This window comes from Mobula birostris, chromosome 1, assembly GCF_030028105.1.
Source record: "Mobula birostris isolate sMobBir1 chromosome 1, sMobBir1.hap1, whole genome shotgun sequence".
NCBI lineage: Eukaryota > Metazoa > Chordata > Chondrichthyes > Myliobatiformes > Myliobatidae > Mobula > Mobula birostris.
The window spans coordinates 12,657,441-12,684,053 of NC_092370.1; the positions used below are offsets into that span (position 1 = coordinate 12,657,441).

Below are 26,613 nucleotides of genomic sequence, written 5' to 3' on the forward strand. Positions count from 1 at the left end.
CGCGCTGAAGAGCTTCGATTAAATTGCGCAGATAGTTAAAAAAAGAGTTAACAAAAACATGGGACATGAACTAGAGTCCTCAAACTTGAGTTCACATCTGTGGAGCACGTTGAGCACTCAGGGCATTAAACATCAAACCACAGAATCACCGGAAAATGAGTCCACAGCCACAAGCCACGAAGTGATCGAACCTTGCCGTATGGGACCCATGACTCCTGCACCTTCCGCCCCCAGCAGTGAGAGGGAGATTGGTCAAACACACGCAGACGACGCTGAACACCCGTTCACTTTCCGCTCTCGTCTTCATTGGTTTTAACCTTGCTCATGCTTTAATCAGCGATGGAGTCAACCATACGGTTGCGTTCGACCATTAGGGATCGATGGCCGCTCTTGCACAATCTGTTCTCAACCTTGACAAATCCCCCAGGTGGCTGGTGAAGGGGGAAGAGATAAAAAACTGGGAGGTGATGGGTGAAAAAGGGCTGGAGGAGAAGGAAGCTGATACGAGAAGGGAGTGGACCATGGGAGAAAGTGCCAGATTATTTAATCAACTCGAATACATCCTTAAAATGAAAATTACAGGCTGTAATCGATCACGGTTTGTGAAAAGAAATGTTATTAAAAGAAGAGGAGCATCTAGTAGGTTCGTGAACTGTCTGCAGGATGTTGCTGTTGGTCACCGGGGCCATTTGCTGTGATATTTTGGGCTGAGACCCTTCATCAGGACTGGAACAAAAGGGGGAAGAATAAAATGGTGGAGGAAGAGGAAGCTGGCAGGTGAAGGCAGGTGGCTGGGGGAGGGGCAAAAGGTAAAAAACTGGGAGGTGATAGGTGGAAAAGGGCTGAAGAAGAAGGAATCTGATAGGAGAGGAGAGTGGACCACTGGAGAAAGTGAAGCGGGTGGGACCCAGAGGGAAGTGATAGGCAGGTGAGGAGAAGAGAAGAGGGAAGAAGAATAGGGCTGGTGAGAAGAGAAGAGTAGACATAAATGGTAAGGGGCTGGAGAAGAATGAATCTAATAGGAGAGGAGAGGAGAGAGAAAGGGAAGGAGGAAGGGAACCAGAGGGAGGTGATGGGCAGGTGAGGTGAGGAGAAGAGAAGAGGTAAGAGGGAATCCAGAGTGGGGGATGGACAAAGAGGGAAAGGGGAAGATGGAAAATGGAATGGAGTGATGTTTCACTAGAGCTCTGTGTCCAGGGGTGTTTCACAGGGATCAGTGTCAGGATCCCTTTTCCTCTATTCCTGACTCTGGCCTCTTACCTCTTCTCACCTGCGTATCATCTCGCCCTGGTGCCCCTCCTCCTTCCCTTTCTGTCCACTCTCCTCTCCTATCAGATTCTTTCTTCTCCAGCCCTTTTCTCACTCATTAGCCTATCATCTTCTAGCCTAGTCCTCCTTCCCCAACCCCTACCTTTATATTCTGGCATCCTTCCCTTCCTTTCCAGTCCTGAAGAAGAGTCTCAGCCTGAAACATCGGGACTGTTTATTCATTTCCACTGATGGTGCCTGACCTGCTGAGTTCCTCCAGCATTTTGTGTGCTGCTCTGGATTTCCAGCATCTGCAGACCCTCGTGTTAATAGTAAAGTGTGCCACTTGCATTAACAACCAACACACCCAAGGAAGCCACAAGGAGAGAAAAGATGAAATATGAAGGTAAGCTCACCAATGATATAAAAGGGGATACCAAAAGTTCTTTCAGATACAGTATATAAAGAGTAAAAGAGAGACAAGAGTGGACATTGGACCACTGGAAAATGATGCTGGAGTGGTAGTAAAGGGGGACAAAGAATTGGCAGATGACTTATGTGTCAGTCTTCACTGTGGAAGACACTAACTGATTTACCACAGTTTGGCAAAATAAATTCCTCTTCTTCTCTGTTCTAAAGGGATGTCCTTCTATTCTATACTGAGGCTGTGCTCTCTGGTTCAAGGCTCTCCCACTATATATATATTAAAAAAATCCTCTCAAAATCCACTTATCCAGACCTTTCAATCTTCAATAGGTTTCAATGAGATCCTCTGGACCCTCTCCAATGCCAGCACATCCTTAAATCGATAAAGGGCCCAGAACTGCTCACAATACTTCAAATATGGTCTAACCAATGTCTTATAAAGCCTCAGTTCAGTTATTAAACCATCAATGCTTACTTTTCTCCAGGAGCTTCAGAGCAGACAAATGAAAAGTTTGCATCTGGAAATAAGGCTTGGACCTTCAGGAGAGAGGGGTTAGGGTCAACCAAAAATTGAAAAACAAATTTGTGATGCAGCAACAATGCCATACCTGATTCTCTGTTGTGGCTTCTGTTGATGGTAGAGGCAGGCTAGATTCTTCACAAACTGCTAGACTTCTCACAAGTTTACCTTTGGCCCCTGACTGTGAAACACAGACAAAGTGAACACATCATAGCTCAGACATTTTGAAAACATCAGCACACTGCTGTGAGATTACAAGCTTCATAATGGAAACTGAGATTTGGTGTGAAATAAATTGCAAATTAAAGAAATTCCTTTTTTAACATTAAGATATTTTGAATAAAATCTATCACAGTCTGAGAATGTCATGTGGCATGTTGCTAAAGTAAGGTTACAAATTTTATTTCTCATTTTGTGCAAAGTATTCATATAGAACATACAATTTTTCAAGAAAGATAAGACAAAGAGGACATTGTTAAAACACAAGACAGCTGAGAATGAACTGAAATTAAACATTGTTCATATTCTGGGAACTTCCCAGAGCACATAGAAGATTGACAGTTCATCACACATATCTATAATTTCACCATTGATACCTAAACGACAGCAACATGCAGAAGGGGGACATAATCAAGCCTCAAACTTAAGGGGCCATTGAACAGGATCGTAAAATTTGCAGAGGGTTGCAAACTCAACCAGTTCCATCACAGGTATCAGCCTTCCACCATTGAGGACAACTTCAGGGAGTGATGCCACAAGAAGATGGCATCTGTCATTAAGGACCTTCACCATCCAGGACATGCCCTCTTCTCATTGTTACCGTCAGAGAGGAAATACAGGAACCTGAAGACACACACTCGATGTTTCAGGAACAGCTTCTTCAGCTCTGACATCAGATTTCTGAATGGGCAATGAACCCATAAAAATTACCTCACAATCTTTACTCTCATTTTTCACTACTTACTTATTTTTATATATAATTTTATTGTAATTTATTGCATATTTTATGTGTTGCACTGTACTGCTGCTGGAAAACAACAAATTCCATGACATGTATCAGTGATAGTAAACCCGATTCTGATTCTAATTTTGATTCTGAGTGACGATGACTTCTTTTTATGTCATCTGCTTTCTGAACATTTGGATATACCGTACTGTGTAAAAGTCTTAGACACGTATATATTGTCAGGGGGCCTAAGACTTTTGCACAGTACACTATTTGTCAACGTGGAGCAGAGAGCAGTTTGTAAATCTGGCAGGAGCAAAGCATGTTGGGAATGGTGAGGGTGGAGGGGCGTGGGACAGGTGGCAGAAAAAGAATGCAGATGCACCCAGCCCTGAAACACCAGGCAAGATCATTTGATTCCAGACAATTGGTTTATTGATCATTACAGAATGTCTCTCTGGTGCTTCCCGCTCCCTCCCCTCTCCCTTCCCCTTTTCCCAACCATGATTCCCATCTCTCTGCCCCCTTCCCACTCTCAGTCCACAATAGAGACCCATTTCAGATTCACTCATATGTGTCATGAAATTTGGTATTTTTTGTGGCAGCATGACAGAGCAATACATAAAATTACTATGGTACTGTGCACACGTCTTAGGCTCTATAGCTATATGTATACGTTCCTAACACTCTTGCACAGAACTGTAAATTTCAAATTACTACAACCTTTATACAATGTTTAGTAATTAAGGCAATTTAATTTTCCACTGGATTTCATTTTAGAATAAATTCAAAATTAAAACACATAAGGTCCAGCTGATTAAAGCAATAATAGACTTCTTGTTTGTTTTTAATCACGGTTTGCATCTTCATGTATCAGAAAACACAAGTAGTGATTATACACTCAGTGGTCACTTTTTTACGTACTCCTGTGCATCTGCTCATTTATGCAAATATCTAATCAGCCAATCGGGTAGCAGCAGCTCAATGCATAAAAGAATGTGGAAGTGGTCAAGAGGGTCAGTTGTTATTCAGACCAAACATCAGAATAGATAAGAAATATGATCTAAGTGACTTTGACTGTGAAATGATTGTTGGTGCCAGATGGGTAGTTTGAGTATCTCAGAAACTGCTGATCTCCTGGGATTTTCACGCACAACAATCTCTAGAGTTAACAAAGAATGATGCAAAAAACAGCGAGCGGCAGTTCTGTGGACAAAAACACTTGTTAGGCCTTTGCACAGTAGCCAAAATGTGGGATACAAATGGCAACGGGAGACAGAAAAGGCATGGAAAAAGAGATAGTCATGGGTGATTTCAATATGATGGTAGATTGGGAAAATCAGATTCAAGCTGGGTCCCAAGAGAAGGAAATTGTACAGTTCCAGTGAGATGGGTTTCCAGAGCAATTTGTGGTTGAGCCCACTGTAATGAAACAAATTTGATTAGGGAGCTTAGGGTAAAGGACCCCTTAGGAGAACATGATCACAACATGATAGAATTCACCCTGCAATTTCAGAGGGAGAAGCTAAAGTCAGATGTATCAGTATTACAGTAGAGTAAAGGGAATTACAGAGAAATGAGAGAGGAGCTGGCCAAAGTTAACTAGAAGGGGTAACTAGCAGGGTTGACAGCAGAACAGCAAAGGAAGTAGTTCCTGGAAGCAATTTGAAAGGTGCAGGATAGATACATCTCAAAAAGGAAGAGATATTCTAAAGGGAGGATAATTAGCTGACAAGGGAAGTCAAAGACAGAATAAAAACAAAAGAGAGGGCAGAAAATATAGCCAAAAATTACTGGGAAGTTACAGAATTAGGAAGCTTCTAAAAACCAACAGAAGGCAACTACAGAAGCCATAAGGAGAGAAAAGATGAAATATGAAGATACACTAGCCAATAATATAAAAGAGGATAACAAAAGTCCTCTCATATGCAGAAAAAGAGGCGAGAGTGGATATCAGACCTCTGGAGAGGTCTTCACTGAGGAGAGGGTGTTTGGGAAGCTGAAGTGAGTGTAGTAGTATTGCTCTTTGTATGAATTGTGGAAGCTCTGGGAAACCTCCAGTTTCTATGATAACTACAAAAGCTGCAGCTCGATGACCTTTGGCTCATACAGGAGAATGAGAAGGTGATAGATAGGAGATATAGGGAGGTAGTCCCCCCTAAATTGCAGGAGGCAGGTACCTGGGTGACTGTCAGGGCAAAGGAAAGGGAATAGGCAGTCAGTGCAGAGTACTCCTGTGGCTGTTCCCCTCAATAATAAGTATACCGCTAGCTACTGTTGGGGGGCGTGGGAACAACAGATCGCGGGATGCCACAGTGCCCGGGTCTCTGGCACTGAGTCTGGGGGGAGAACAGGAGTGCAGTAGTGATAGGGGATTCCATAATTAGAACAGCAGAAAGCAGATTCTGTGGAAGTGAAAGAGATACCAGGATGGTATGTTGCCTCCCAGGTGCCATGATCAGGGATGTCTCAGATCAGGTCCACAGCATTCTAAAGGGGGAGGGAGAACAGCCAGAGCTCATGGTACATATTGGTACCAGTTACATCGATTTTAAAAGAGAGGAGGTCCTGAAGAGGGAATATAGGCAGTTAAGTAGAAAGCTGAAAAGTATGATCTTCAGGGTAGTAACTGCTGGGTTGCTACCTTTGTCATGCGCCAACGAGGGTAAAAATAGGATGATTTGGCAAATCGATGTGTGGCTGAGGAACTGGTGTAGGGGGCAGAGGGATTTCAGATTTCTGGGTCATTGGGATCTCTTTGGGGAACGTATGATCTGTACAAAAAGTTCGGGTTACACTTGAAACTGAGGGGAATAACTATCCTTGCTGGCAGCTTTGCTAGAGCAGTTGGAGAGGGCTTGAACTAATTTGGCAGGGGGATGGGAACCGGAGTGACAGGGCTGAAGATGGGGTGGTTGGTATACAAGTAGATGCAGTGTGTAGTGAGACTGTGAGGAAGGACAGGCAGATGATAGGGCAAAATTGCAGTCAGTGGGATGAGTTAAACCTCAACAAGGGGCCAAAATCAAAAAAAGGTGATGAATGCAGGACTGAAGGTGTTATATTTGAACGCATGCAGCATATGGAATAAGGTAGATGATTCTGAAGTGCAGTTAGAGATTGGTAGTTATGGTGGGCATCTCTGAGTTCTGACTGAAAGAAGGTAATAGTTGGGAGTTTAATATCCAAGGATACATATTGTATTGAACGGACAGGCAGGTAGGCAAAGGGGGTAGGGTGTCTCTGTTAGTAAAAAAGTGAAATCAAATCCTTAGAAAGAGCTGACATAGGATCGAGAGATGTAAAATCTTTGTGGGTAGAGTTAAGAGACTGAAAGGGTAAAAAGACCCTGATGGAAGTTATATTTTAGCCTCTGAACAATAGTCAGGATGTGGACTATAAATTACAATGGGAGACAGAAGGGGCAATGTTGTGATCATCATGGGGATTTCAATATACATTTAGATTGGGAAAATCAGGTTGTAACTGGATGACTTTTTAGAGCAGCTTGTACTTGAGTCCACTAGGGGAAAGGCAATTCTGGAGGTAGTAATGGGGGAACAAAGAAATGGCAGGTGAACTGAATTAGTGTTTTGCACCAGTCTTCATTGTGGAAGACATTAGCAGAATGCCAATATGCAACACTGCCAGGGGGGCAGAAGTGAGTGTCGTTGCTATTACTAAGGAGAAGGAACTTGGAAAGCTAAAAAGTGTAAAGGTAGACCAGTCACTTGGACCAGATGGGCTACACCCTAGGGTTCTGAACGAAATAGCTAAAGAGATTGCGGAGGCGTTAGTAATGACCTTTCACGAAGCACTAGATTCCAGAATGGTTCCTGAGGACTGGAAAATTGCAAGTGTCACTCCACTTTTTAAGAAAGGAGGAAGACAGAAGAAAGGAAATTATAGGCTAATTAGTCTGATCTCAGAGGTTGGAAAAGGACTGATTAAGGATGAGGTTTCAGAGTACTTGAAAGCACATGATTGGAGGCATATCAAAATCAGCATGGTTTTCGAAAGGGGAAGTCCTGCATGACAAATCTGTTGGAATTCTTTGAGGTAATAACAAGCAGAATAGACGAAGTGGATTTTGTTTATTTGGATTTTCAGAAGGCCTTTGACAAGGTTCCACACATGAGCCTGCCGAACAAGATAAGAACCCATGGTATTACAGGAAAGATAGAAGATTGGCTGACTGGCAAGAGGCAAAGAATGGGAAAAAAGCGGGCCTTTTCTGGTTGGTTTCCAGTGACTAGTGATGCTCCACAGGGGTCAGTGTTGGGACTGTATCTTTTCAGGATATATGTCAATGATTTGGATGAAGGAATTAATAGCTTTGTGGCTGAGTTTGCAGATAATTTGAAGATAGGTGGAGGGGTGGGTAGTGTTGAGGAAGTAGGGGGTCTGCAGAGCACCTAGACAAATTAGGCGAATGGGCAAAGAAGTGGCAGATGGAATATAATGTTAGTAAGTGTATGGTCATGCACTTTAGCGGAGGGAATAGAGGAGTGGACTATTTTCCAAATAGGGATAAAATTCAAAAATCAGAGGTACAAAGGGACTCAGGAGTCCTTGTGCAGGATTTCCTACAGGTTAACTTGCAGGTTGACTCAGAGGTAAGGAAGGCAAATGCAATGTTAGCATTCATATCCAGAGGACTAGAATATAAAAGCAAAGATATAAGGCTTTATAAGGCATTGGTCAGACTGCACGCAGAGTATTGTGAGCAGTTTTGGGCCCCCCAGCCAAGAAAAGATGTGCTGGCAGTTGAAAGGGTACAGATGTGTGGCTAAGTAACTGGTGCAGGGGGCAGGGCTTCAAATTCTTGAATCACTGGGATCTATTTTGGGGAAGGTATGACTTATACAAAAAAGATGGATTACACCTGAACTCAAAAGGTACTAATATCCTGGCGAAATTGTTTAATATAGCTGTTAGGAGGGGTTTAAACTAAGTTGGCAAGGGGAAGGAAACCAAGGTGTTAGGGTTGAGGAAGAGGAAAATAGAAATAAGTCAAAAATACTGTGCAGCAAAGATGGTAAGAAGGACAGGCCGGTGAATATACAGGATAATTTGCTGCAAAATAGAAATATAGCAGAATCGGCAGCAGATGCTGATCTAAATGTACTGTACTTAAATGCACGCAGCATTAGAAATAAAGTGGATGACCTTGCTGCACAGCTGCAGGTTAAAAGGTATGACATTGTGGCCATCACCGAGTCATGGCTAAATGATGGATGTGATTAGGAGCTGAATATCCCAGGATACACAGTGTACAGGAAGGATAGGAAGGTAGGTAAAGGGGGTGGCGTGGCCCTGATGGTAAGTAACAATATCAAATCAATAGAAAGAAGGGACATAGGATCAGAAGAGGTAGAATCCTTATGGGTAGAATTAAGAAATGGCAAGGGTAAAAAAACACTAATAGCAGTTATATACAGGCCTCCAAACAGCAGCTGGGATGTGGACTACAAGTTGCAGCTGGAAATAGAAAAAGCATGTCAGAAGGAAAATGTCAAGATAATTATGGGGGATTTTAATATGAAAGTGGATTGGGAAAGTCAGGAAGGTACTGGATCTCAGGGCTTGTATACTCTGGAATTTAGAAGGCTGAGAGGGAATCTTATTGAAATATATAAGATTATTAAGGGATTGGACACGCTGCAGGCAGGAAGCATGTTCCTGCTGATGGGTGAGTCCAGAACCAGAGGCCACAGTTTAAGAATTAGGGGTAGGCCATTTAGAACGGAATTGAGGAAAAACATTTTCACCCAGAGAGTGGTGGATATATGGAATGCTCTGCCCCAGAAGGCTGTGGAGGCCAAATCTCTGGATGCTTTCAAGAAAGAGATGGATAGAGCTATTAAAGATAGCAGAATCAAAGGTTATGGGGATAAGGCAGGAACTGGATACTGATAGTGGATGATCAGCCATGATCACAGTGAATGGCAGTGCTGGCTCGAAGGGCCGAATGGCCTACTCCTGCACCTCTTGTCTATTGTCTATTGAGAAGGAGTTTGTAGAATGCCTACAGGATGGCTTTTTGGAGCAACTTGTCCAGAAGCCCAGCAGGGGACCGGCTGTTTTGGATTGGGTGCTGCGTAACGAACCTGAGGCGATTAGGGAGCTGAAGGTAAAGGAACCCCTTGGAAGTAGTGATCATAATATGATTGAGTTCAGTTTCAAATTTGAAAAGGAGAAGCTGGTATCAGGTGTATAGATATTTCAGTGGAACAGGGGAAATTACAGTGGTGTGAGAGAGGAACTGGCCCAAGTCGATTGGAAAAGTAAGCTAAATGGAGGGACGGCAGAGCAGAATTGGATGAAATTCCTACAAGAAATGAGGAAAATGCAGGAAAAATATATTCCAAGAAAAAAGAAAATTATGAATGGAAAAATGGCACAAATGTGGCTAACGAGAGAGGTTAAGGCAAAAATAAAAGCAAAAGAAACGGCGTATAGGAAGCAAAAATTAGTGGGAAAAATGAGGACTGGAAGACTTTTAAAAACTTACAGAAGGAAACTAAGAAAGTCATTAGGAAAGAAAAGATGAATTATGAAAGGAAGTTGGCGATTAACATAAAAAAGGATACTAAGAGTTTTTTTAAATATATGAAGAGTACAAGAGTGACAAGGGTAGATACGGGACCGATTGAAAATGATGCTGGAGAAATTATAATGGATAACAAAGAGATGGCGGAGGAACTGAATGAGTATTTTGCATCAGTCTTCACAGTGGAAGACATGAGCAATATACTTGATAGCCAGAGGTATCAGGGAATAGAATTAGGTACAGTCAAGATTACTGGAGAGAAAGTGCTTGGGAAGCTAAGTGGACTAAGAATAGTTAAGTCTCCCGGTCCGGATGAGGTGCACCCAAGGGTTCTGAAGGAGGTGGCTTTGGAGATTGTGGAAGCATTGGAAATGATCTTTCAGGAATCAATAGTCTCTGGCATGGTTCCGGAGGATTGGAAGGTCACAAATGTAGTTCCGCTATTTAAGAAAGGAAGGAGGCAGCAAAACGAAAATTATAGACCTATTAGTCTGACATCGGTAGTTGGGAAGATATTGGAGTCAATCCTCAAGGATGAGGTTATGAAATACCTCGAGGTGCATGACAAGATAGGCCAAAGCCAGCATGATTTCATGAAGGGAAGATCCTGCCTCACCAACCTATTGGAATTTTTTGAGGTAATCTCGAATAAGATTGATAAGGGAGAGGCTGTGGATGTTGTGTATTTGGATTTTCAAAAGGCCTTCGATAAGGTGCCGCATTTGAGGCTGCTTAATAAGATGAGAGCCCATGGAATTATAGGAAAGATATTGAAATGGTTGGAGCATTGGCTGATAGGCAGAAAGCAAAGGGTGGGAATAAAGGGATCCTATTCTGATTGGTTGCCGGTTACTAGTGGTGTTCCGCAGGGGTCGGTGTTGGGGCCGCTTCTTTTTACAATGTATATCGATGATTTGGATTATGGATTAAATGGTTTTGTGGCTAAGTTTGCGGATGACACCAAGATAGGTGGAGGAGCAGGAAATGTTGAAGAAACGGAAAGGTTGTAGAGAGACTTAGTCAGTTTAGGAGAGTGGGCAAAGAAATGGCAGATGAGATACAACGTTGACAAATGTACGGTTGTACATTTCGGAAGAAGAAATAATCGGGAAGATTATTATTTAGATGGGGAGAAAATTCAAAAATCGGAAGTGCAAAGGGACTTGGGGGTCCTCGTGCAGGATACCCTAAAGGTTAACCACCAAGTTGGATCGGCGGTAAGGAAAGCGAATGCTATGTTGGCATTCATTTCAAGAGGAATAGTGTATAAGAGTAAGGAGGTGTTAATGAGGCTCTATAGGGCAGTGGTGAGACCTCATTTGGAATACTGTGTGCAGTTTTGGGCCCCCTATCTTAGAAAGGATGTACTGATGTTGGAGAGAGTTCAGAGAAGATTTACGAGGATGATTCCTGGAATGCAGGGGCTAACATATGAGGAGTATTTGTCGGCTCTTGGATTGTATTCATTAGAGTATAGAAGAATGAGAGGGCATCACATAGAAACATTTCGAATGTTGAAAGGGTTGGACAGAGTAGATGTGGAAAGGTTGTTTCCCTTGGCGGGTGAGTCCAGGACAAGAGGCCATAGTCTTAGAATTAGAGGGTACCCAGTTAAAACAGAGATGAGGAGAAATTTTTTTAGCCAGAGGGTCGTGGATTTGTGGAATTTGTTGCCACATACAGCTGTGGAGGCCCGATCATTGAGGGTGTTTAAGGAGGAGATTGACAGGTACCTAATTAGTCAGGGTATCAAGGGATATGGGGAAAAAGCCGGAAATTGGAACTAGATGGGTGAATAGTTTAGCTCATGGGGGAGCTGTGGAGCAGACTCGATGGGCCGAATGGCCTACTTCTGCTCCTTTGTCTTTGTCTCATGAAGACATATTTACATGGAGCACTGTCACAGGAAAGCAGCATCCATCATCAGGGACCCCTGCCACCCAGATCATGCTCTCTTCTCACTGCTGCCAACAGGAAGAAGGTACAGCAGCCTCAGGGCCCACATCACCAGGTTCAGGAAAAACGATTACCCCTCAGCTCTCAGGTTCTTGAACCAGTGGAGATAACTTCACCCAACTTCATTTGCCCCATCACTGAAATGTTCCCACAACCCTTGGACTCACTTTCAAGGACTCTTCATCTCATGTAATTGCTTATATTTTATTTTTTTTTTCTTTTGTACTTGCAAAGATTTTTGTCTTTTGCACAGAGGTTGTCTGTCTGCTCTGCTGGGTGTGGTCTTCCATTGAACCTGTTATGGTTCTTAGATTTTGTTCAGTATGCCCAGAAGAAAACAAATCTCAGAGTTGTATATGGTGACATATAGGTAGTTAAATAATAAATTTACTTTGAACTTTGAACGTGGAAATTGTTGCATGCTCTCTTGTTTAGATTAAAAGGACAAAATGCCACAGTTGCAAAGAATAATCTTTAGGGTTCTCTGCAAGAATATAAATTGTATTGGAGGAAATAAGTAAACATCGTAATTATAATAGAGTATCTTACCAGCAGAAAATTTAAGACTATAAGATATAGAAATCGAATTAGGTCATTTGACCCATCGAGTCTGCTCCATTAGCTTCCCTACCACAAGTATGAGACTCACCAGTGTATCATTTCCAGGATTATCCCCATTTTTTTTCTTGAATAACAGAACATTAGCTCTTTGTTAGTGCTCCGGGACTTTGCCTGTGAGGGAGGACATGAAGATCATGGACAAGACCTCAGCAATCTCATCACTTCCCTCTCTCAATAACCCAGTCTATATCCCATCAGGCCCGAGGGAATTATCTAATTAGTGTTCTTCAAGAAAGCCACTACCACCTATTTCTTTATCTCAGAATATTAATACACTGATCTTAGTACCCTCCACGTCCTTTTACTTGGTGAATACTGACACAAAGTACTTGTTTAGGACATCATCTACATCCTCCACTTCCAAGCACATATCCCTCCTCATCCTTTTGTGGTCCTACCCGCTTCTGAGTTATCCTCTTGCTCTTGGTGTTCAGTATGTTTAGCAAACCTTGGGATTCTCTTTAATCCTACCTGCTAGGGACTTTTTATGGCCCCACCTGACTCTCCTAACTCCCCCGTCAAGTTCTTTTCTGGCTTCTTTATAATCCTCAATTTGATATTAGCTTCTTAAACTTACCTATGCTTCCTTTGAATCCTTGACTAAATTCACCACTTCTCTCAACATCCAAGGTTCTCTTTCTTTGCCATCCTGTCCTTCCTTCTGTCCTGTACTCTGTGCATCTGGTCTTTAAACACCCTCCACATGTCAGATGTAGATCTGTCTAAAATCAGCCAATTAATTCTCACTAGTTCCAGCCCATTACTCTCTCTGTTCTGATGAAGAGGTTTGATGAAGAGTCTTGGCCTAAGACATTGACTTTTTAATTCTTCTCCATAGATGCTGCCTGACCTGCTGATTTCCTCCAGTGTTTTGTGTGTGTTACTCTTTCATTGTGCCCTTCTCCTGTTTAATACTTTTCAACAAAGTACATGCATATCCTTAACAACATAACTGTCTTAAGTCTTCAGCAGCTGAGGTCACTGTTCCCTATCTGCTCATCCACTGAAAGGTCAGTCACCTGGCCAGGCTAATAACCCAACACCAGCCCCAAGTCAGCCCCTCCTCTTGTCGAACCATCCACATTCTGTTTTAAACATCTCTCTTGGATGCAACTAATAAATTCTACTCTCTTGCACAAAGGTAGTTCCAGTCTATACTGGGGAAGTTGAAGTCATACACGGCAACAACCCCAACGTTTTTATACCTGTCACTAAAGAGAATAGATTAGCTTTACAGTATCGTGCAAAAGTCTTATGCACAGATATATAGTGAGAGTGCCTAAGACTTTTGCACAGTACTGCAGTAATTTTATGTATTCCACTGTACTGCTGCCAGAAAAAAAGAAACAAATTTCATGACATATGTGAGTGATGATAAACCTGATTCTGAAATAGGTCTCTATTGTGGACTGAGAGTGGGAAGGGGGCAGGGAGATGGGAATCATGGTTGGGAAAAAGGAAAGGGATAGGGGAGGGGGTGGGAAGCAACAGAGAGAAATTTTGTAATGATCACTGAACCAATTATTTAGAATCAAATGCCCTTGCCTGGTGTCTCAGGTCTGAGTGTGTTTGCACCCGTACCACCCCGCACCTGGCAGTTCTTCTCTGCCACCTGCCACACACCCCTCCTGGCACTCCACCCTTGCCATTCCCAACATCCTTTGCTCCCGCCAGATTTACAAACTTGCTCTTTTCTCCACATTAGCAAATACAATACTGTGCAAAAGTCTTAGGCATTCTGGCTAAGTATATATGCCAAAGACTTTTGCACAACACTGTATTTGTCACGTGCACATTGAAACATTCAAACTTACAGCATGGATTCAGAAATGGCAGGTCCTGTTTGACAAACTTACTTGAGTTCTTTGAGGACATAATGGGTGCAGTGGGTAGAGAGAAACGGGTGGATGTTATATACTTGGATTTCCAGAAGGCGTTCGATAAGGTGCCGCACAAGAAACTTATAAATAAGATACAGATGTATGGAGTTGGAGGAAGTATATCGGCATGGATAGTGGATTGGTTAACCGATAGAAGGCAGAGAGTTGGTATAAATGGGTGTTTCTCCGGTTGGCAGTCTGTGGTGAGTGGGGTGCCGCAGGGTTTGGTTCTGGGCCCACAGCTGTTTACCGTTTACATTGATGATTTGAAAGAGGAGACTGAGTGTAGCGTAGCAAAATTTGTTGATGACACTAAACTGAGTGGAAAAGCAAATTGTACAGAGGATGTGGAGAGTCTGCAGAGGGATATAGATAGGTTAAGTGAGTGGGCCAAGGTCTGGCAGATGGAATACAATGTTGGTAGTGAGAGATAAATGATTGGAAGGAATAATAGAAGAGCAGATTATTATTTAAATGGTGAAAGATTGCAGCATGCTGTTATGCAGAGGGACTTGGGAGTGCTTGTTCATGCATCGCAAAAAGTTGGCTTGCAGGTACAACAGGTTATTAAGAAGGCAAACAGAATGTTGGCCTTCATTGCTAGAGGGATTGAATTGAAGAGCAGGGAGGTCATGCTGCAACTATACAGGGTACTGGTGAGGCCGCACCTGGAGTCAGTGCAGAGGAGGTTCACCAGGTTGATTCCAGGGATGAAGGGGTTAACCTATGAGGAGAGATTGAGTCACCTGGGACTATACTCTCTGGAATTCAGAAGAATAAGAGGGAATCTTATAGAAACATACAAAATTTTGAAAGGGATAGATAAGATAGAAGTAGGAAAGTTGTTTCCATTGGTGGGTGAGACTAGAACTAGGGAACATTGCGTCAAGATTCAGGGCAGAAGATTTAGGATGGAGATGAGGAGAAACTGTTTTTCTCAGAGAGTGGTGAATCTGTGGAATACTCTGCCTAGGGAAGCAGTTGAAGCTTCCTCACTAAATATATTCAAGAAACAGTTAGATAGGTTTTTACATAGTAAGGGAATTAAGGGTTATGGGGGAAAGGCAGGTAGATGGAGCTGAGTTTACAGACAGATCTGCCATGATCTTATTGGATGATAGGGCAGGCTCGATGGGCCGGATGGCCGGCTCCTGCTCCTATTTCTTATGTTCCTATGTTATGAAATACTTTGTGTCATATCAAATCAGAGAGGCTGTACTGGGGGTAGCCTGCAAATGTCACCACGTTTCCAGTGCCAACATAGCATGCCCACAATTTATTAACCTTAATTGTATGTCTTTGGAATTTGGCAGGAAATCAGTATCTGAAATATCATACGGGCAGCAGCAGGAATTGAACCCCAATTGATGACTGCTGATGCTGTAAAGTAATTGTACTCACCGCTACGTTTACGTGCCACCTGTCAGATTTCAGAATGGATAATTAACCCATGGACACTACCGCGATATTTTTATACTCTCTTTCTGCACTACTTATTTAATTAATATATATTTCTTATTGCAATTTATAGTTAGTTTATTATTATGTATTGCAATATACTGCTGTAAAACAAGAAATTTCACCACGTATGCCAATGATATTAAACCTGATTCACTTTTGAAAATCTGCTTGCATATCTGTTCTCAATGTCTTGGTGGGTCTGCAGTTCAATCCCGTCAGTGTGATTTTATCTTTCTTACGCTTTTTTGAGCTCTTCACATACAGGCTCAGTGGATGAACCTTCAGTCTGTTGCTTCTGAATGTGGCTGCGACATTGTCCCTTACTAGTCGTGAAACATGGGGAGTAGGGGGTGTACTGGAAGGGGCAGCACCTCTGGTGGAAGGGCTTGTCATGTCCATTCCAGGGCAGCTCACTCCCCTTTGGCTCCAAGAAGCTCTTTGCATTCGACAGCGGCCACACGCCGGTACACCGCTTCAACAGCTGGGCTAAACCAGCTGTGGGTAGCCGGTGTGCCTCATACTCCAATGAGATAAGGATATGTCTGTCGTGACATGTGAACTCATTTCTGGTGGATTGGGCGAATGAGATCAACAGTGAGATCTGCTATGCTCCATGGAGAGCAAAGGGCACGACAAGACACAGAAGACGTCATGGCCATTTACTGCAACCAAGGAAGAGCCCAGTTGTGATGACTACTCATGCCACTGGACTCAGACTTCCAAGGTCGAGAGAAAAGAACTGCCCCAGTGCAACGGCCTTTCCACTTTAAAATCTCTCCTGCACAGGTTTCTACTGTCATTGTCCGACACGATGGTCAACCAATCAATCAGTCAATCAGTAGAATGCACTCCACCCTCATCGCGATCTTTTCTGAAACATCAGAGTGCAGAACATCGAACATCCATGTGTCTCTGTAATGGCCACAGTTCCGTGTGCTGATTCAAGATCTGGTAAGCAAGTGTCCTAATGCTGCAGGCTGCTGACATGACCCTGGGGAACTCTCATTCAGTTGCCTTAAGGTGGGGGGGTGATGGAGGTGTAGAGTGCAGAGCTGGTGATCATTTGACTCATTGATCAATGTCACACTTCGAGACTTGTGAACAGTTTTGGGCCTCAGAATGTGCTGACATTGGAGAGGGTCCAGAGGTGGTTTTCAAAAATAATTCTGGAAATGAAAGGCTTATCATTTCATGGCTCTGGGCCATAACTCGCTGGAATTCAGAAGAAAGTGGGGGGGAATCTCATTGAATGCTGAAAGGTCTGGGTAGAGTGGTGGTGGAGAGGGTGTTTCCTGTAGTGGGGGAGTGTCAGACCAGAGAGCACAACCTCATAATAGAGGGATATCCACTGAGAACAGAGATGAGGAGGAATTTCTATAGCCAGAGGGAGGTGAATTGTAGTGGCCAGGTCATTGGGTGAATTTAAGGCGGAGGTTGATAGATTCCTGATAAATCAGGGAATTAAATGTTACGGGGAGAAGGAAGGAGATTGGGGTTGAGAGGGAAATGGATAGGATATGATGAAATGGCTCCTACATCTTATGGTCTTATGCACATTGGGTATTGGTCAGGCATTGTGCTGCCGATGAGGATCTGGCCTCTCAAGTCAACGTCAAAGTAGATTTATTGTTTTTACTACTTTGAGATTAAATTTCCTGCAGGCATTTACAAGGAAATAAAGGAATATAATAGAATTTATGAAAAAACTATATATGAATAACAAAAGACAACAAACTGCAAATAAAAAGTACTGAGAACGGGTTGTAGAGTACTTGAAAATGAGTCCATAGCTTTTGGAATAGTTCAGTGTTGAGGTGAGTGAAGTTATCCATCCTGTTTCAGGAGTCTGATGGTTGAGGGGTAATATCTGTTCCTGAACCAGGTGGTTTGGGACCTAAGGCTCCTCTGCCTCCTTCCTGATGGTAGAAAGCACGGCCTGGATGGCGGGTTCTTTGATAATGGATGTTGCTTTCTTGAGGCAACTCTCCTTGTAAATATTCTCAGTGATGGGGAGGGATCTGTTTGTGATGAACTGGGCTGTATCCATAAATTCTGCAGGGCGAAGGTAATGAGATGTGGCATTAGTGGACAGGATTGGACAACGTAATGGTCAACTGTGTAAGTAATTAAGACAGGGTTTTGACATGGTTAGATAACTGGGATTCAGTGCGGTCTCTGAGATTAGGATCAGAACTAGGAATATTTGCAATAAGATGGTTGTCTACTTAGTACTGATTCATGAACCTCAACAGTGGAATTAAGGGAGGAAGCGAGAGGGCAGAATGAGGTTGCAGAAGGACTGGAAGATTGCAAATGTCACTCCGCTATTTAAGAAGGGGGCAAGGAAGCAAAAAGGAAATTATAGACCTGTTGGCTTGACATTGGTGGTTGGGAAGTTGTTGGGAGTCGATTGTCAAGGATGAGGTTACGGAGTACCTGGAGGCATATGACAAGATAGGCAGAACTCAGCATAGTTTCCTTAAAGGAAAATCCTGCCTGACAAACCTATTGCAATTTTTTGAGGAAATTACAAGTAGGCTAGACAAGGGAGATGCAGTGGATGTTGTATATTTGGATTTTCAGAAGGCCTTTGACAAGGTGCCGCACATGAGTCTGCTAAACAAATTAAGAGCCCATGGAATTACGGGAAAGTTACATACGTGGATAGGGCATTGGCTGATTGGCAGGAAACAGAGAGTGAGAATAAAGGGATCCTATTCTGGTTGGCTGCTGGTTACCAGTGGTGTTCCACAGGGGTCCGTGTTGGGGTTGCTTCTTTTTACGTTGTACATCAACGATTTGGATTATGGAATAGGTGGCTCTGTGGTTAACTTTGCTGATGATACAAAGATAGGTGGAGGGGCTGGTAGTGCTGAGGAAACAGAGAGTCTGCAGAAAGACTTGGATAGATTGGAAGAATGGGCAAAGAAGTGGCAAATGAAATACAATGTTGGAAAGTGTATGGTTATGCACTTTGGCAGAAGAAATAAACGGGCAGACTACTATTTAAGTGGGGAGAGAATTCGAAGTTCTGAGGTGCAACGGGACTTAGGAGTCCTCGTGCAGGATACCCTTAAGGTTAACCTCCAGGTTGAGTTGGTGGTGAAGAAGGCGAATGCAATGTTGGCATTCATTTCTAGAGGAATAGAGTATAGGAGCAGGGATGTGATGTTGAGGCTCTATAAGGCGCTGGTAAGACCTCACTTGGAGTACCATGGGATGTTTTGGTCTCCTTATTTAAGAAAGGATGTGCTGACGTTGGAGAGGGTACAGAGAAGATTCACTAGAATGATTCCGGGAATGAGAGGGTTAACATATGAGGAACGTTTGTCCGCTCTTGGACTGTATTCCTTGGAGTTTAGAAGAATGAGGGGGGACCTCATAGAAACATTTCGAATGTTGAAAGGCATGGACAGAGTGGATGTGGCAAAGTTGTTTCCCATGATGGGGGAGTCTAGTACGAGAGGGCATAACTTAAGGGTTGAAGGGCGCCCATTCAGAACAGAGATGCGTAGAATTTTTCTTAACCAGAGGGTGGTGGATCTATGGAATTTGTTGCCACAGGTGGCAGTGGAAGCCAAGTCATTGGGTGTATTTAAGGCAGAGATTGATAGGTATCTGAGTAGCCAGGGCATCAAAGGTTATGGTGAGAAGGTGGGGGAGTGGGACTAAATGGGAGAATGGATCAGCTCATGATAAAATGGCAGAGCAGACTCGAGGGGCCGAATGGCCGACTTCTGCTCCTTTGTCTTATGGTCTTATGGACTTATGGATGTAGGGTAAATATGGGACTTATCTGACAAGGGGGCCTCGTAATCCAGCATTGCATTGTGGAGACCTAGAATCCCTGGGTGGGTCCAATGATTGCTCTCAGAACAATGTGGTCTATATTCCCCTCCAGTGCTGGAAAAAGATTGCGGCACAAGAGTGACATCGTCCAACGTTTCCCCGATGCAGTACATCCTATCAGGATGCAGGGCGGATAACAGCTGGAAAACCCTAGCTGAACTTCTGAAGGAACATTCAACAGCCCAGATATAATGGCCACTGCTTATTACTCGACAAACAAAAAAAAATCTAAGATGGCAAATAGCTGAAAAAATGTAATTAACATTCTCGGCCACAGGACTCTCCGAGAGGAATGGGAGAGAGGCTGCAGTTATTATGCTGAAGAACATTAATGAGTACTTGGTATAAGTTAGAAAACACACAATTTTTGGTGTGATATTGAGTGGCAGTGGGTTGCATATATTACTGGGAGTTTTAAAATGGAGCAGACAACAGCAGCAATCTATAGAATATAATTTCCTTCGTCCATCAGTTCAGTATGTGCCATGTCGTGTGAATCTGGTTATTAATCTGTAGACAGATTATTAATCAATTGCCCCTGTGTAGCAATGGAATGCTTGAGAAAGATTGTAATATCCATTAAAGTTTGCACAATAGATGTTGCTTTGTGCTCACCTGAAAACTAGGAGCTGTCACACGTAACTGGGTCAATTTTTATTGATATGTGGGTGAAGGAAAGGGAGGCAGGATAGAGATATGTCTCTACCAAAGGAGGTGTAAGTGCTCCTTCCCTCCGGTAGCCTGGAGGTCACCCTTGGGCAAGGTATAGTTCTGCCCCCTGATCAGGGTCACGTGAAGCCCTGGGAGCCGGTGGTGGATGGTTGTATGAGCAGATGGTGCATAACACAAGTCCTGGTTATGTGACCACTGATGCCAGGCAGAAAATCTCTGAAAAGTATTGACAATAGCTGGGGTCACTTGTCTTGTAAAGACACTGCACAGGAGAAGGCAATGATAAACCTCTTCTGTTGGAAAATCTGCCAAGAACAATCATGGTCATGGAAGGACCATGATCACCCTTACAAATGTCTACAAATTTATTACTTTATAGAAGGGTTCAGTATTTCATGATACTGTGGGCAATTCTTGTATGTACGTGGTTCTACACAAGATAACTGAATATGATCTGGGCAGTTTAAGTAATACAGTCTGCAGTTCTTTCCAACTCCACCATGGATAGCCCAAGCCCTGCTGTGAAAGGAGGAGTGTTGGCCATGGGGCTAGCAAACCCATCCTGTAAAAACCCAGAGCTACAGAAACAGCAGCAGTAGCTTCAATACCCTCATCCCTGGGAGAGAAAGGATTTTCAAAGATGGGCTACAATTTGAAAGGTCAGCTCAGGACAGAGGACCCTGGTGAGCTGCTGTTGGCAGCCAATGCCCCAACTGGGCTGATGGGCTTAAGTTAGTAAAAAGGGTTTTAAGAGTAAACCTAGCAATTATTGGCCTGTGAGTTTGACATCAGTGGTGGGTAAATTGATGGAAAGTATTCTTAGAGATGGTATATATCATTATGTGGATAGACAGGGTCTGATTAGGAACAGTCAACATGGATTTGTGCGTGGAAGGTCATGTTTGACAAATCTTATTGAATTTTTTGATGAGGTTACTAGGAAAGTTGACGAGGGTAAAGCGGTGGATGTTGTCTATATGGACTTCAGTAAGGCCTTTGACAAGGTTCCACATGGAAGGTTAGTTAGGAAGGTTCAATCGTTAGGTATTAATATCGAAGTAGTAAAATGGATTCAGCAGTGGCTGGAGGGGAGATGCCAGAGAGTAGTGGTGGATAACTGTGTATCAGATTGGAGGATGGTGTCTAGTGGTGTGCCTCAGGGATCTGTACTGGGCCCAGTGTTATTTGTCATATATATTAATGATCTGGATGATGGGGTGGTAAATTGGATTAGTAAGTATGCAGATAATACTAAAATATAGGTGGAGTTGTGGATAATGAAGTAGGTTTTCAAAGCTTGCAGAGAGATTTAGACCACTTAGAAGAGTGGGCTGAAAGATGACAGATGGAGTCTAATGCTGATAAATAAGAGGTGCTACACTTTGGTAGGACTAATCAAAATAGGACATACATGGTAAATGGTAGGGGATTGAAGAATGCAGTAGAACAGAGGGATCTAGGAATAATTCCCTGAAGGTGGAATCTCATGTGGATAGGGTGGTGAAGAAAGCTTTTGGTATGCTGGCCTTTATAAATCAGAGCATTGAGTATAGGAGTTGGGATGTAATGTTGAAATTGTATAAGGCATTGGTAAGGCCAAATGTGGAGTATTGTGTATAGTTATGGTCACCGAATTATAGGAAAGATGTCAATAAAATTGAGAGAGTACAGAGGAGATTTACTAGAATGTTACTTGGGTTTCACCTCCTAAGTTACAGAGAAAGGTTGAACAAGTTAGGTCTTTATTCTTCGGACCGTAGAAGGTTGAGGGGGGACTTGACAGAGGTGTTTAAAATTATGAGGGGGATAGATAGAGTTGACGTGGATAGGCTTTTTCCATTGAGAGTGGGGGAGATTCAAACAAGAGGACATGAGTGAGAGTTAAAGGGCAAAAGTTTAGAGGTAACATGAGGGGGAACTTCTTTACTCAGAGAGTGGTAGCTGTGTGGAACAAGCTTCCAGCAGAAGTGGTTGAGGCAGGTTCGATGTTGTCATTTAAAGTTAAATTGGATAGATATATGGACAGGAAAGGAATGGAGGGTTATGGGCTGAGTGCAGGTCGGTGGGACTAGGTGAGAGTAGGAGTTTGGCACGGACTAGTAGGGCAGAGATGGCCTGTTTCTGTGCTGTAATTGTTTTATGGTTATATAAGTTTTTCCTTCGATCATCAACAAACTTGGAGAATATAAATACAAGGGAAATAAATCTCGATTGATACATCATGGGTGCCATGGTAACATAGTGGTTAGCACGACACTATTACAGCTCGGGACGTCAGAGTTCGGAGTTCACTCCCAGAGTCCTCTGCAAGGAGACTCTGTACATCCTCCCGATGGAATATGTGAGTTTTTTCCAGGTGCTCCCACTGTCCAGAGACGTACCGAGAGGGTTAATTGGTCATTGTAAATTGTCCTATGAATAGGTTAGGTTTACAGTGGGGTTGTCAAGGGCTGTTGGATGGTGTGGCTCAAAGGGCCAGAGGGACCTATTGCAAGCTGTACAGTATATCTCAATAAGCTGTCAGAGCATCCCGTCACTTCCTAAGTGACTCTGACCTGGACTTCATCTTCATGTGGCAATCCAGTCTAGGTATGACATTTAAATAAGGGCCACCTTCCACTCATTAGCAGGATCCTCGGTCCCCTAATTACTGAGATGAACATTGGAAAGTCTCATCCCTGTGTTGAACTGTGAGGACGTGACCTGCAACTAATGGGCTCCTGGACCAGCTATATTGATGACTGACTTCATGGCCGTGAACTCACTTCCATGAACTTTAGCTCTGAATGTTATTTGCTTACTTTTATTGTTTGCATGATTTGTTTTTTTTTAGCATGTTGTCTATCTGATGGTCTTTTTTAATGGAATCTATTGTTTTGCGGCTGCCCGTAAGAAGGCAAATCTCGTAGTATACATACTGTGATAATAAATATACCTTGAACTTTGGAAAGACTGTGCTCTAAGGAATGTTAGATGTTCATGGGACTTACCCCTTTATCAGCCAATTCAATAAAAATCTCTTAAATTTACATATAAAGCTCAGTAAATAGTACAGTTAAACCTTGATCAGCAGTTCTGCACAAAATTTGCTCAAAAAATGATATAAGACCATAAAATATAGGAGCAGAATTAGGCTATCTGGCCCAATGAGCCTCCTCTCCCATTTCATTATGACAGATGCATTTTCCCTCTCAGCCCTAATCTTCCACCTTCTCCCTGTGTATGAATGCAGTGTAATTGGAGCAGATGATTAATCTTCAAATTGTTGGAAGAGCTTGCATCCAGGTGTCGGTCTGCATTTTTTCACTATAAATATTGTGTACTTAGAATAATTTCTTTCTGGAAATTACACTGGGACGCATACAAGCATTGTTCACTCTAAGCTGTGTGGGTGCATGGCCACACCATAACTGAGATGCTTCCATGCACATAGCCTTTGTTGGCGCGCAGCTGGAATTTTCTTTTATATAATGTTTTATTAAAGAGCTGCGCAGTTTTCAGGGCATGTAAAAATTTCCTGCTCGGAGCAATGGTTTGTCTTGGAACACTGGCTAAAGTCCATAAGACCCAATAATTTCAAATATTATTCTTTTATACATATTACTTGTCTCACAGTCATGATAAATATATAAAACTACACATACAAAGCTGGCAGGATAATATTTAATTTAAGCTTAGAATTTATAAGATCTCATTTTAGTCTTTGAAATTCTTTCCCTGACTTTTACTGAAAATGCTTTATTGCAATCTTCAAAAGGATATCTACTGGTCACCTCAGTTGAAACTTGAATGTGTAGGTTTTCATTAATGCACAGACACAGAAAGTAGAATGTATTTATAAACCAAGGTGAATGAGAACACACACACAGCAACATGAAGAACACAAGGCTGCTATGCATGCCACTGCTTCTATTATCAGCTGAACAGTGCTGACTAAATTATAGACGCCAACACACCTTCAATGCAGCACTAAGACACATTCACGTGGATACTAACTCATTCCATCATCTCAAGTCAATTATCCATTTACACGGAGAATCAGCCTACCTTTCCTCTTTTCTTTTGCTGCCCCATTCGTTTCTATGCAGTAAATTACAAAACAACTGTCACTCATTGGACAAAGGCAAGAGGAAAATTAAAAATATTACTCTTTTAAGAAAAAGACACTTCATGTTATGATTGATTAGGAATGTGAATTAGTTATGAATGTTCATTTCAGATTTCACAAAAATCTATACAACTGTGAACCTTATTTTCTCATTTTAAGATAGCTTCAGAACGCAGAATACTACAGCTCAAACAGGCCCTTCGGCCCATGATGTTGTGTTGACCCTTTATAATCAACCCACTATAAATACAGAAAATTACAGCACCAGAACAGGTCCTTTGGTCCACGATGTGTGGACCTACTTGAAGTTCACTCTAACCCATTCCTCTCACATAGTCCTCCATTTTTTTATCATCCATGTACCTATCTAAGAATGAAATGCCCCTAATGTATCTGCCTCTGCCTCCATTCCTGTCGGGGTGTTCCACACACTCACCACTCTCTACATCTGACATCCCCCCTATACTCTCCTCCAATCACCTTAAATTTATGCCCCCTTGTATCAGCCATTTCTGCCCTGGGAAAATGTCCACTCAATCTATGCCTCTTAGTGTCTTGTACATCTCTATCCAGTCACCTATCATTCTTGGTCACTCCAAAGAAAAAAGCGCCTAGCTTGCTCTACCATCCTCATAATCCAAGTGGCAACCTGGTAAACTTCCTCTGCACCCTGTTAAAGCTTCTACATCCTTCCTACAATGAGGCAACCTGAACTGAACAGAATACTCCATGTGTGATCTAACCAGAGCTATACAGAGCTGCAATATTACCTCATGGCTCTTGCACTCATACCTCTGTGAATGAAGGCCCATACACCATAATCATCCTTAACAAACTTATCAACTTGTGCAGCAACTTTGAGGGATCAATGGATGTGAACTCCAAGATCCCTCTGTTCCTCTGAACTGTTATGTTTAACGGCAAACTGCCATTAACCCTCTACTCTGCTTTAAATTTGACCTTCCTGAGTGAATCACTTCACACTTTTTCAGGTTGAACTCCTCAGCCAAGCTTTGCATCTTAACAATATTCCATTGCAACCGACAATAATCTTCTACACTATCCACAACACCACTAACCTTCATGTCTTTGTGTCATCTCAAAACTTACTAACCTACCCTTCCACTTCCCCATTAATAAAAATTACAAAGAGCAGAGGTCCCTGTGGAACATGATCAGTCAGAAAGACCATCAGACCATAAGATACAGGAACAGAATTAGGCCATTTGACACATTGTGAGTCTGCTCTGCCATTTCACCATGGCTGATCCATTTTTCCTCTCTGCTTTCGCCCCATATCCCTTCATGCCCTGACCAATCAAGAATCTATCAAACTCTGCCTTAAATATACATAAAGATTTGGCCTCCACAGCTGCCTGTGGCAACAAGTTCCACAGATTCACCACTTTCCGGCTAAAGAAATTCCTCCTCATCTCTGTTCTAAAAGGACGTCTCTCTATTCTGAGGCTGTGTCCTCTGGTCTTAGACTCTCCCACCATAGGAAACATCATCTCCACATCCACTCTATCTAAGCCTTTCAAAATTCACAAAGTGCTGGAGGAACTCGCAGAGTTTCTGCTGAGTTCCTCCAGCATTGTGTGTGTGTTGCTCAGATTTCCAGCATCTGCAGATTTTCTCTTATTTCCTTTCAATATTCGGTAGGCTACGAAAGTTTACTATTTAGATCCAATGACAGTGAGATTCCGCAGATGCTGGAAATCCAAATCAACACACACAAAATGCTGGAGGAACTCAGCAGGTAAGGCAGCATCTGTGGAAAAGAGTACACAGTCGATGTCTTGGGCTGAGATCTTTTATCAGGACTGGAAAGGAAGGGGGAAGATACCAGAATAAAAAGGAGAGGGGGGGGACGGATGATTAGCTAGAAAGTGATGGGTGAAGCCAGGCGGGTGGGAAGGGTAAGTGGCTGGAAAAGAAGGAATATGATTGGAGAGGAGAGTGGATAATGAGAGAAAGGGAAGCAGGAGGGGGCCAGGGGAGTTGATAGGCAGGTGAGGAGAAGAGGTAAGAGGACAGAGTGGGGAATAGAAGAATAGCCTTTATAACAAGAGGAATTGAGTATAGGAGCAAAGAGGTCCTTCTGCAGTTGTACAGGGCCTTGGTGAGACCACACCTGGAATATTGTGTACAGTTTTGGTCTCCAAATTTGAGGAAGGACATTCTAGCTATTGAGGGAGTGCAGCGTAGGTTCACAAGGTTAATTCCCGGGATGGCGGGACTGTCATATGTTGAAAGATTGGAGCGACTGGGGTTGTATACACTGGAACCTAGAAGGATGAGAGGGGATCTGATTGAAACATAGAAGATTATTAAGGGATTGGACACGCTGGAGACAGGAAACATGTTCCCGAT

General features: G+C 42.8%; 1 protein-coding gene across 4 annotated transcripts in view; it reads right to left on the bottom strand.

The window, feature by feature from the left end:
* The window catches only part of LOC140186273 (cAMP-regulated phosphoprotein 21-like), a 379,019-nt gene that overhangs the window by 156,752 nt on the left and 195,654 nt on the right, over window positions 1-26,613 (bottom strand). For all 4 annotated transcript variants that reach the window (XM_072242365.1, XM_072243188.1, XM_072241563.1 and 1 more), the window contains exons 4-5: window positions 24,180-24,212; window positions 2,283-2,375 (exon numbers count right to left, since the gene is read on the bottom strand). In XM_072242365.1, the coding sequence (XP_072098466.1) occupies window positions 2,283-2,375; window positions 24,180-24,212 (126 nt within the window). The remainder of the gene's footprint in view (window positions 1-2,282; window positions 2,376-24,179; window positions 24,213-26,613) is intronic.